This window comes from Pseudophryne corroboree, chromosome 2 (genome assembly GCF_028390025.1).
Source record: "Pseudophryne corroboree isolate aPseCor3 chromosome 2, aPseCor3.hap2, whole genome shotgun sequence".
NCBI classification, from domain to species: domain Eukaryota; kingdom Metazoa; phylum Chordata; class Amphibia; order Anura; family Myobatrachidae; genus Pseudophryne; species Pseudophryne corroboree.
The window spans coordinates 612,575,527-612,588,283 of NC_086445.1; the positions used below are offsets into that span (position 1 = coordinate 612,575,527).

At 48.9% G+C, this 12,757-nt stretch overlaps 1 protein-coding gene across 2 annotated transcripts in view; it reads left to right on the plus strand.

The window, feature by feature from the left end:
* AUNIP (aurora kinase A and ninein interacting protein) overlaps window positions 1-12,508 on the plus strand; it is a 34,328-nt gene extending 21,820 nt beyond the window's left edge. For both annotated transcript variants that reach the window (XM_063954778.1, XM_063954777.1), the window contains one exon: window positions 11,913-12,508. In XM_063954778.1, coding sequence (XP_063810848.1) covers window positions 11,913-12,457 — 545 coding nt within the window. In that variant the 3' untranslated portion in view covers window positions 12,458-12,508. The remainder of the gene's footprint in view (window positions 1-11,912) is intronic.
* The last annotated feature ends 249 nt before the right edge of the window (window positions 12,509-12,757 follow it).

Consider the following 12,757-nt stretch of genomic DNA (forward strand, 5'->3'; position numbering starts at 1 on the left):
GAATCCCATACAAGCACTTGGGAGACTGTACAAACTCCAAATTTATCGGGGGGATTCAAATTTTTTTTCTCTGACGTCCTAGTGGATGCTGGGGACTCCGTAAGGACCATGGGGAATAGCGGCTCCGCAGGAGACTGGGCACAAAAGTAAAGCTTTAGAACTACCTGGTGTGCACTGGCTCCTCCCCCCATGACCCTCCTCCAAGCCTCAGTTAGATTTTTGTGCCCGAATGAGAAGGGTGCACACTAGGTGGCTCTCCTGAGCTGCTTAGTGAAAAGTTTAGTTTTAGGTTTTTTATGTTCAGTGAGACCTGCTGGCAACAGGCTCACTGCATCGAGGGACTAAGGGGAGAAGAAGCGAACTCACCTGCGTGCAGAGTGGATTGGGCTTCTTAGGCTACTGGACATTAGCTCCAGAGGGACCGATCACAGGCCCAGCCATGGATAGGTCCCAGAGCCGCGCCGCCGGCCCCCTTACAGAGCCAGAAGACAGAAGAGGTCCGGAAAATCGGCGGCAGAAGACGTCCTGTCTTCAACAAGGTAGCGCACAGCACTGCAGCTGTGCGCCATTGCTCTCAGCACACTTCACACTCCGGTCACTGAGGGTGCAGGGCGCTGGGGGGGGGCGCCCTGAGACGCAATAAAAACACCTTGGATGGCAAAAAATGCATCACATATAGCTCCTGGGCTATATGGATGAATTTAACCCCTGCCAGAATACACAGAAAAACAGGAGATAGGCTCCGCCCCCTTCTCGGCGGCCTTATCTCCTCAGCACACTGGCGCCATTTTCCCTCACAGCTCTGTTGGAGGGAAGCTCCCTGGCTCTCCCCTGCAGTCACTACACTACAGAAAGGGTTAAAAAAGAGAGGGGGGCACTAATTACGCGCAGTATTAAAAATACAGCAGCTATAAGGGGAAAAACACTTATATAAGGTTATCCCTGTATATATATAGCGCTCTGGTGTGTGCTGGCAAACTCTCCCTCTGTCTCCCCAAAGGGCTAGTGGGGTCCTGTCCTCTATCAGAGCATTCCCTGTGTGTGTGCTGTGTGTCGGTACGTTTGTGTCGACATGTATGAGGAGAAAAATTATGTGGAGATGGAGCAGATTGCCTGTAATAGTGATGTCACCCCCTAGGGGGTCGACAACTGAGTGGATGAACTGTTGGAAGGAATTACGTGACAGTGTCAGCTCTGTATAAAAGACAGTGGTTGACATGAGACAGCCGGCTACTCAGCTTGTGCCTGTCCAGACGTCTCATAGGCCGTCAGGGGCTCTAAAGCGCCCGTTACCTCAGATGGCAGATATAGACGCCGACACGGATACTGACTCCAGTGTCGACGGTGAAGAGACAAATGTGACTTCCAGTAGGGCCACACGTTACATGATTGAGGCAATGAAAAATGTTTTACACATTTCTGATAATACGAGTACCACCAAAAAGGGGTATTATGTTCGGTGAGGAAAAACTACCTGTAGTTTTCCTGAATCTGAGAAATTAAATGAGGTGTGTGATGATGCGTGGGTTTCCCCCAATAACAACTGATAATTTCTAAAATGTTATTGGCATTATATCCTTTCCCGCCAGAGGTTAGGGTGCGTTGGGAAACACCCCCTAGGGTGGATAAAGCGCTCACACGCTTGTAAGAACAAGGGCTCTAACCTCTCCTGAGATGGCCGCCCTTAAGGATCCTGCTGATAGAAAGCAGGAGGGTATCCTAAAATGTATTTACACACATACTGGTGTTATACTGCGACCAGCAATCGCCTCAGCCTGGATGTGCAGTGCTGGGTTGGCGTGGTCTGATTCCCTGACTGAAAATATTGATACCCTAGATAGGGACAGTATATTATTGCCTATAGAGCATTTAAAAGATGCATTTCTATATATGCGTGATGCACAGCGGAATATTTGCAGACTGGCATCAAGTCTAAGTGCGTTGTCCATTTCTGCCAGTAGAGGGTTATGGACACGACAGTGGTCAGGTGATGCGGATTCCAAACGGCATTTGGAAGTATTGCCTTATTAAGGGGAGGAGTTATTTGGGGTCGGTCTTTCAGACCTGGTGGCCACGGCAACAGCTGGGAAATCCACGTTTGTACCCCAGGTCGCCTCTCCACATAAGAAGACGCCGTATTATCAGGCGCAGTCTTTTCGTGGGCAAGCGGGCAAAAGGTTCCTCATTTCTGCCCCGTGACAGAGGGAGAGGAAAAAGGCTGCAGAAATCAGCCAGTTCCCAGGAACAGAAGCCCTCTCCCGCCTCTGCCAAGCCCTCAGTATGACGCTGGGGCTTTACAAGCAGAATCAGGCACGGTGGGGGCCCGTCTCAATGAATTTCAGCGCGCAGTGGGCTCACTCGCAAGTAGACCCCTGGATCCTTCAGGTGATATCTCAGGGGTACAAATTGGAATTCGAGACGTCTCCCCCTCGCCGTTTCCTAAAGTCGGCTTTACCGATGTCTCCTTCTGACAGGGAGGCAGTTTTGGAAGCCATTCACAAGCTGTATTCCCAGCAGGTCATAATCAAGGTACCCCTCCTGCAACAGGGAACGGGGTATTATTCCACACTGTTGTGGTACCGAAGCCGGACGGCTCGGTGAGACCGATTCTGAATCTAAAATCTTGAACACTTACATACGGAGGTTCAAATTCAAGATTGAGTCACTCAGAGCAGTGATTGCGAACCTGGAAGAAGGGGACTACATGATGTCTCGGGACATCAAGGATGCTTACCTTCATGTCCCAATTTACCCTTCTCACCAAGGGTACCTCAGGTTTATGGTACAGAACTGTCACTATCAGTTTCAGACGCTGCCGTATGGATGGTCCACGGCACCCCGGGTCTTTACCAAGGTAATGGCCGAAATGATTATACTCCTTCGAAGGAAGGGAATTTTAGTTATCCCTTACTTGGACGATTCCCTGATAAGGGTAAGATCCAGGGAACAGTTGGAGGTCGGTGTAGCACTATCTCAGGTAGTGTTGCGGCAGCACGATTGGATTCTCAATATTCCAAAATCGCAGCTGATTCCGACGACTCGTCGTCTGTTCCTAGGGATGATCCTGGACACAGTCCAGAAAAAGGTGTTTCTCCCGGAGGAGAAAGTCAGGGAGTTATCCGAGCTAGTCGGGAACCTCCTATAACCGAGCCAAGTCTCAGTACATCAATGAAAGGGTTCTGGGAAAAATGGTGGCTTCCTACGAAGCAATCCCATTCGGCAGATTCCACGCAAGAACTTTCCAGTGGGACCTGCTGGACAAATGGTCCGGGTCGCATCTTCAGATGCATCAGCGGATAACCCTGTCACCAAGCACAAGGGTGTCTCTTCTGTGGTGGTTGCAGAGTGCTCATCTTCTAGAGGGCCGCAGATTCGACATTCAGGACTGGGTCCTGGTGACCACGGATGCCAGCCTGCGAGGCTGGGGAGCAGTCACACAGGGAAGGAATTTCCAGAGCTTATGGTCAAGCCTGGAGACATCACTTCACATAAATATCCTGAAGCTAAGGGCCATTTACAATGCTCTAAGCTCAGCAAGACCTCTGCTTCAAGGTCACCCGGAGTTGATCCATTCGGACAACATCACGGCAGTCACCCACGTAAACACAAGAAGCAGGAGGGCAATGGCAGAAGCTGCAAGGATTCTTCGCTGGGCGGAAAATCATGTGATAGCACTGTCAGCAAGTGGGGACTTCACCCAGAAGTCTTCCACGTGTTTATAAAACTCGACAAGTATTGCGCCGGGTCAAGGGACCCTCCGGCAATAGCTGTAGACGCTCTGGTAACACAGTGGGTGTACCAGTCAGTGTATGTGTTCCCTCCTCTGCCTCTCATACCCAAGGTACTGAGAATTATAAGATGGAGAGGAGTAAGCACTATATTCGGGCTCCGGATTAGCCAAGAAGGACTTGGTAACCGGAACTTCAAGAGATGCTCACGGAGGATCCGTGGCCTCTACCTCTAAGAAGGGACCTGCTCCAGCAAGGACCCTGTCTGTTCAAAGACTTACCGCGACTGCGTTTGACGGCATGGCGGTTGAACGCCGGATCCTGAAGGAGAAAGGCATTCCGGATGAAGTCATTCCTATCCTGATCAAAGCCAGGAAAGATATAACCGCAAAACATTATCACCGCATTTGGCGAAAATATGTTGCGTGGTGCGAGGCCAGTAAGGCCCCGACGGAGGAATTTTCAACTAGGTCGATTCCTACATTTCCTGCAAACAGGAGTGTCTATGGGCCTGAAATGGGGGTCCATTAAGGTATAAATTTCGGCCCTGTCAATTTTCTTCCAAAAAGAACTAGCTTCAGTCCCTGAAGTTCAGACGTTTGTGAAAGGGGTACTGTATATACAGCCTCCTTTTGTGCCTCCAGTGGCACCTTGGGATCTAAATGTAGTTTTTGGGTTCCAAAAGTTACATTGGTTTGAACCACTTAAATATGTGGAGTTAAAATATCTCACATGGAAAGTGGTCATGCTGTTGGCCCTGGCCTGGGCCAGGTGCGTGTCAGAATTGGCGGCTTTATCCTGTAAAAGCCCTCATCTGATTTTCCATTCGGACAGGGCGGAATTGAGGACTTGTCCTCAGTTTCTCCCTAAGGTGGTTTTCAGCGTTTCACCTGAATCAACCTATTGTGGTGCCTGCGGCTACTAGGGACTTGGAGGACTCCAAGTTGCTAGACGTTGTCAGGGCCCTGGAAATATAGGTTTCCAGGACGGCTGGAGTCAGAAAATCTGACTCGTTGTTTATTCTGTATGCACCTAACAAGCTGGGTGCTCCTGCTTCTAAGCAGACTATTGCTCGTTGGATTTTTAGTACAATTCAGCTTGCACATTCTGTGGCAAGCCTGCCACAGACAAAATCTGTAAAAGCCCATTCCACAAGGAAGGTGGGCTCATCTTGGGCGGCTGCCCGAGGGGTCTCGGCTTTACAACTTTGCCGAGCAGCTACTTGGTCAGGAGCAAATACGTTTGTAAAATTCTACAAATTTGATACCTTGGCTGAGGAGGACCTGGAGTTCTCTCATTTGGTGCTGCAGAGTCATCCGCACTCTCCCGCCCGTTTGGGAGCTTTGGTATAATCCCCATGGTCCTTATGGAGTCCCCAGCATCCACTAGGACGTCGGAGAAAATAAGAATTTACTTACCGATAATTCTATTTCTCGTAGTCCGTAGTGGATGCTGGGCGCCCATCCCAAGTGCGGATTGTCTGCAATACTGGTACATAGTTATTGTTACCAAAAAAATCGGGTTATTGCTGTAGTGAGCCATCTTTTCTAGAGGCTCCTCTGTTATCATGCTGTTAACTGGGTTTAGATCACAAGTTATATGGTGTGATTGGTGTGGCTGGTATGAGTCTTACCCGGGATTCAAAATCCTTCCTTATTGTGTACGCTCGTCCGGGCACAGTATCCTAACTGAGGCTTGGAGGAGGGTCATAGGGGGAGGAGCCAGTGCACACCAGGTAGTTCTAAAGCTTTACTTTTGTGCCCAGTCTCCTGCGGAGCCGCTATTCCCCATGGTCCTTACGGAGTCCCCAGCATCCACTACGGACTACGAGAAATAGAATTATCGGTAAGTAAATTCTTATTTCTCTAACGTCCTAGTGGATGCTGGGGACTCCGTCAGGACCATGGGGATTAGCGGCTCCGCAGGAGACAGGGCACAAAAATAAAGCTTTAGGATCAGGTGGTGTGCACTGGCTCCTCCTCCAAGCCTCAGTTAGGTTTTTGTGCCCGTCCGAGCAGGGTGCAATCTAGGTGGCTCTCCTAAAGAGCTGCTTAGAAAAAGTTTTTAGGTTTTTTATTTTCAGTGAGTCCTCCTGGCAACAGGCTCACTGCATCGAGGGACTTAGGGGAGAGAAGTCAACTCACCTGCGTGCAGGATGGATTGGCTTCTTAGGCTACTGGACACCATTAGCTCCAGAGGGATCGAACACAGGCCCAGCCATGGAGTCCGGTCCCGGAGCCGCGCCGCCGACCCCCCTTGCAGATGCCGAAGATGGAAGAGGTCCAGAAGCAGGCGGCAGAAGACTTTTCAGTCTTCCTGAGGTAGCGCACAGCACTGCAGCTGTGCGCCATTGTTGTCAGCACACAGCGGTCACGGAGGGTGCAGGGCGCTGGGGGGGCGCCCTGGGCAGCAATGTATAATACCTTTTTATGGCTAAAAAATACATCACATATAGCCCTTGAGGCTATATGGATGTATTTAACCACCTGCCAGATCTCACAAACTCCGGAGAAGAGCCCGCCGAAATAGGGGGCGGGGCTTATTCTCCTCAGCACACAGCGCCATTTTCCTGCTCAGCTCCGCTGTGAGGAAGGCTCCCAGGACTCTCCCCTGCACTGCACTACAGAAACAGGGTAAAACAGAGAGGGGGGGCACTTTTTTTTTGGCGATATTACTATATTTAAGCTGCTATAAGGATACAACACTTATATAGGGTTGTTCCCATATATATTATAGCGCTTGGGTGTGTGCTGGCAAACTCTCCCTCTGTCTCCCCAAAGGGCTAGTGGGGTCCTGTCTTCAATAGAGCATTCCCTGTGTGTCTGCTGTGTGTCGGTACGTGTGAGGACGATGTTGGTGTGGAGGCAGAGCAATTGCCGGTAATGGTGATGTCACCCCCCAGGGAGTCGACACCGGAATGGATGGCTTTGTTTATGGAATTACGTGATAATGTCAGCACATTACAAAAATCAGTTGACGACATGAGACGGCCGGAAAACCAGTTAGTACCTGCCCAGGCGTCTCAGACACCGTCAGGGGCTGTAAAACGCCCTTTACCTCAGTCGGTCGACACAGACCCAGACACGGACACTGAATCTAGTGTCGACGGTGAAGAAACAAACGTATTTTCCAGTAGGGCCACACGTTATATGATCACGGCAATGAAGGAGGCTTTGCATATCTCTGATACTACAAGTACCACAAAAAGGGGTATTATGTGGGGGGTGAAAAAACTACCTGTAGTTTTTCCTGAATCAGAGGAATTGAATGATGTATGTGATGAAGCGTGGGTTAACCCAGATAGAAAAGTGCTAATTTCAAAAAAGTTATTGGCATTATACCCTTTCCCGCCAGAGGTTAGGGCGCGCTGGGAAACGCCCCCTAAGGTGGATAAGGCGCTCACACGCTTATCAAAACAAGTGGCGTTACCGTCTCCTGATACGGCCGCCTTCAAGGATCCAGCTGATAGGAGGCTGGAAACTACCCTAAAAAGTATATACACACATACTGGTGTTATACTGCGACCAGCCATCGCCTCAGCCTGGATGTGCAGTGCTGGGGTGGTCTGGTCGGATTCCCTGACTGAAAATATTGATACCCTGGATAGGGACAGTATTTTACAGACTTTAGAGCAATTAAAGGATGCTTTTCTTTATATGCGAGATGCTCAGAGGGATATTTGCACTCTGGCATCGAGAGTAAGTGCGATGTCCATATCTGCCAGAAGAAGTTTATGGACACGACAGTGGTCAGGTGATGCGGATTCCAAACGGCATATGGAAGTATTTCCGTATAAAGGGGAGGAATTATTTGGCGTCGGTCTATCGGATTTGGTGGCCACGGCAACTGCCGGGAAATCCACCTTTTTACCTCAGACCCCCTCCCAACAGAAAAAGACACCGTCTTTTCAGCCGCAGTCCTTTCGGTCCTATAAGAAGCGGGCAAAAGAACAGTCATATCTGCCCCGAGGCAGAGGAAAGGGTAAGAGAGGGCAGCAAGCAGCTCCTTCCCAGGAACAGAAGCCCTCCGCGGGTTCTGCAAAGCCCTCAGCATGACGCTGGGGCTTTACAAGCGGACTCAGGAACGGTGGGGGGTCGACTCAAGAATTTCAGCGCGCAGTGGGCTTGCTCACAGGTGGACCCCTGGATCCTGCAGGTAGTATCTCAGGGTTACAGGTTGGAATTCGAGAAGTCTCCCCCTCGCCGGTTCCTAAAGTCTGCTTTGCCAACGTCTCCCTCAGACGTTGGCAATCTGAAATCTTTGAACCTGTACATACAAAAATTCAAGTTCAAGATGGAATCACTCAGAGCAGTGATAGCGAATCTGGAAGAAGGGGACTTTATGGTGTCCCTGGACATAAAAGATGCTTACCTGCATGTCCCAATTTGCCCTTCACATCAAGGGTACCTCAGGTTCGTGGTGCAAAACTGTCATTATTAGTTTCAGACGCTGCCGTTTGGATTGTCCACGGCACCTCGGGTCTTTACCAAGGTAATGGCCGAAATGATGATTCTTCTGCGAAGAAGAGGCGTATTAATTATCCCTTACTTGGACGATCTCCTGATAAGGGCAAGGTCCAGAGAACAGCTGGAGGACGGAGTAGCACTAACCCAAGTAGTGCTGCAACAACACGGGTGGATTCTGAATTTTCCAAAATCTCAGTTGACCCCGACAACACGTCTGCTGTTCCTGGGAATGATTCTGGACACGGTTCAGAAAAAGGTGTTTCTTCCGGAGGAGAAAGCCAAGGAGTTATCCGAACTTGTCAGGAACCTCCTAAAACCAGGAAAAGTGTCTGTGCATCAATGCACAAGAGTCCTGGGAAAGATGGTGGCTTCTTACGAAGCAATCCCATTCGGCAGATTCCACGCACGAACTTTTCAGTGGGATCTGCTGGACAAATGGTCCGGATCGCATCTGCAGATGCATCAGCGGATAACCTTATCGCCACGGACAAGGGTGTCTCTTCTGTGGTGGTTGCAGAGTGCTCATCTGTTAGAAGGCCGCAGATTCGGCATACAGGACTGGGTCCTGGTGACCACGGATGCCAGTCTGAGAGGCTGGGGAGCGGTCACACAGGGAAGAAACTTCCAGGGAGTATGGTCAAGCCTGGAGATGTCTCTTCACATAAATATACTGGAGCTAAGAGCGATTTACAATGCTCTAAGCCTGGCAAAACCCCTGCTTCAGGGTCAGCCGGTGTTGATCCAGTCGGACAACATCACGGCAGTCGCCCACGTAAACAGACAGGGCGGCACAAGAAGCAGGAGAGCAATGGCAGAAGCTGCAAGGATTCTTCGCTGGGCGGAAGATCATGTGATAGCACTGTCAGCAGTGTTCATTCCGGGAGTGGACAACTGGGAAGCAGACTTCCTCAGCAGACACGATCTACACCCGGGAGAGTGGGGACTTCATCCAGAAGTCTTCCACATGATTGTGAACCGTTGGGAAAAACCAAAGGTGGATATGATGGCGTCTCGCCTCAACAAAAAACTGGACAGGTATTGCGCCAGGTCAAGAGACCCTCAGGCAATAGCTGTGGACGCTCTGGTAACACCGTGGGTGTTCCAGTCAGTGTATGTGTTTCCTCCTCTGCCTCTCATACCCAAAGTACTGAGAATTATACGGCAAAGGGGAGTAAGAACGATACTCGTGGCTCCGGATTGGCCAAGAAGAACTTGGTACCCGGAACTTCAGGAGATGCTCACGGAAAATCCGTGGCCTCTACCTCTAAGACGGGACCTGATTCAGCAGGGACCGTGTCTATTCCAAGACTTACCGCGGCTGCGTTTGACGGCGTGGCGGTTGAACGCCGAATTCTAAGGGAAAAAGGCATTCCAGAAGAGGTCATTCCTACACTGGTTAAAGCCAGGAAGGAGGTGACTGCACAACATTATCACCGCATTTGGAGAAAATATGTTGCGTGGTGTGAGGCCAGGAAGGCCCCCACGGAGGAATTTCAATTGGGTCGATTCCTACATTTCCTGCAAACAGGATTGTCTATGGGCCTCAAGTTGGGGTCCATTAAGGTTCAAATTTCGGCCCTGTCGATTTTCTTCCAGAAAGAATTGGCTTCAGTTCCTGAAGTCCAGACTTTTGTAAAAGGAGTACTACATATACAGCCCCCGGTTGTGCCCCCAGTGGCTCCGTGGGACCTTAATGTAGTTTTGGATTTTCTCAAATCCCATTGGTTTGAGCCACTCAAATCGGCGGATTTGAAATATCTTACATGGAAAGTAACCATGCTACTGGCCCTGGCTTCAGCCAGGAGAGTGTCAGAATTGGCGGCTTTATCGTATAAAAGCCCATATCTGATTTTCCATTCGGACAGGGCAGAACTGCGGACGCGTCCTCATTTTCTGCCTAAGGTGGTGTCAGCGTTTCACCTGAACCAGCCTATTGTGGTGCCTGCGGCTACTAGCGATTTGGAGGATTCCAAGTTGCTGGACGTTGTCAGGGCATTGAAAATATATATTTCAAGGACGGCTGGAGTCAGAAAATCTGACTCGCTGTTTATACTGTATGCACCCAACAAGCTGGGTGCTCCTGCTTCTAAGCAGACGATTGCTCGTTGGATTTGTAGCACAATTCAACTTGCACATTCTGTGGCAAGCCTGCCACAGCCTAAATCTGTCAAGGCCCATTCCACAAGGAAGGTGGGCTCATCCTGGGCGGCTGCCCGAGGGGTCTCTGCATTACAACTCTGCCGAGCAGCTACGTGGTCGGGGGAGAACACGTTTGTAAAATTCTACAAATTTGATACCCTGGCTAAAGAGGACCTGGAGTTCTCTCATTCGGTGCTGCAGAGTCATCCGCACTCTCCCGCCCGTTTGGGAGCTTTGGTATAATCCCCATGGTCCTGACGGAGTCCCCAGCATCCACTAGGACGTTAGAGAAAATAAGATTTTACTTACCGATAAATCTATTTCTCGTAGTCCGTAGTGGATGCTGGGCGCCCATCCCAAGTGCGGATTGTCTGCAATACTTGTACATAGTTATTGTTACAAAAAAATCGGGTTGTTCTTGTTGTGAGCCGTCTGTTCAGAGGCTCCTACGTTGTCATACTGTTAACTGGGTTCAGATCACAAGTTGTACGGTGTGATTGGTGTGGCTGGTATGAGTCTTACCCGGGATTCAAAATCCTTCCTTATTGTGTACGCTCGTCCGGGCACAGTATCCAAACTGAGGCTTGGAGGAGGGTCATAGGGGGAGGAGCCAGTGCACACCACCTGATCCTAAAGCTTTATTTTTGTGCCCTGTCTCCTGCGGAGCCGCTAATCCCCATGGTCCTGACGGAGTCCCCAGCATCCACTACGGACTACGAGAAATAGATTTATCGGTAAGTAAAATCTTATTTTTTTTTAAGTCACAATTAATGCCCCCCCAATGTTGTAATTCAGTTGTTTTTGACGTCCTTTAATTATCACGCCTAATTAATCAGGGTTTAGCAGCTTAAAATAATGGGCGTGGGGTGAAGTGCTGTTTTGCTGCATATTGCAGCTCGCAAACTCCAGGGGTGGTGGTGAGCTGAAATGTGTACATCCACTGCTTTTTGTTCCCGAATGGCGCAACAATAGCCACGTTAAAAACAATTGAATATACCCCCCTAGTGTTGTAGTCAGCATGACACACAGCCTTGAAGTGAGTTCTGCACAAGTTTGGATTGCTGCAGTATTTCTCATTTGTGGGGGCTTTGCTTTTTTTTTTTTTTTTTAAGCTAGTTTCTTTTTTTCCCCATATATATAATTGTATAGAACAGAGTTCTCAGGCACCACCAATAGTTTGTTTGTTTGTTTGGATTTCTTTAGTCATGCACAGGTCAGTTCATCTATTTTTCTGGGTCAGCAATTATCCAACCTTCTCCCACAGCCAGCTCTTCAAAATGTGCTATGCTAGGAAAACTTGAAGGTTGATCTTGAGAAACCATGTTCTATACGAGTACTTCTCAACTTCAGTCCATTTTCCAAAGGAAAAATGGTTAAAGGTAGGGCTATTACGTACGCTGCCAAAAGGCTATATGACCTATGCATTATTAATGTTGGTAAATGTTTGTATAGAAAATACTTGGTGTGCACATATCCATGCAATGATTGTATTAAATCTTGAAATCCTAAAATAGTGTTTACATGAGGAGTGATTTTCATAACTTTTTTTTGTTTTTTGTTTTTGTTTACACCTCACCAGAACCATCTGTATGTTTGAATCAAATGTATAGCATGGATGAACATGCCGTGCACAAAGAGGATGTTAACTTGTACAGAGATAAACAGCATCCTGCACATTCAGAACAAAATGAGAATGAAGAAGTTAGTGGTGTGTCAGATAAACCTGGTAACCAGATGACTTGCTTTAACAATCATTCACCATTGAGAACAGAAGACCACTCTGTAAAATCCTCTGACTGTTGGACCTCTGGTGCTAAAAGCCCACTGTATTTATCTGACTTGCCCAAGGATGAGTATGACCAAGAATCAAATGGTTCTTCCCCATATTGGCTGGGTAGTCAGCTGTTCACTCAGGATACACAAGGGAACAGAGTAATCAGCCATAGGTTTACAAGTGAACAACAAAGGAATTGCTACCCTGCAGGACCACTTCAGGACAGGACTAATTTTGCATGGGATGTTGCAAGCCCGTTAAGAGGAACGCCCCAAACTTTGCGTGATGAGGTTTCTCTGCACAATATGTTCACTCAGGACTCTGAAGGGAATATGGTTATAAAGCACTAAATGTCAATTGCATATCCTAAAGTGGGATATATATGCAGTCTTGGGGGGGGGGGGGGGGGGGGGTCAATCCAATTAGCAGCGAAGGGTGCGATGTGCTATTGCTGCTGATCTTGCACCTTCCACAGGCTGAATTAGCATTACACAGCTCTGACCTCTACGGGAGGGCGAGCACTTCTGTGCAAATTTGGGCCTCCGGAAAGTGTGGCTGCTGCCACAATGGCTCACACCCGCAAGAACTTTGTGGCTGATTGGATTGACCCCAAGGTACGCGCCACTACAGTTTAATGAGATTATAGTTAC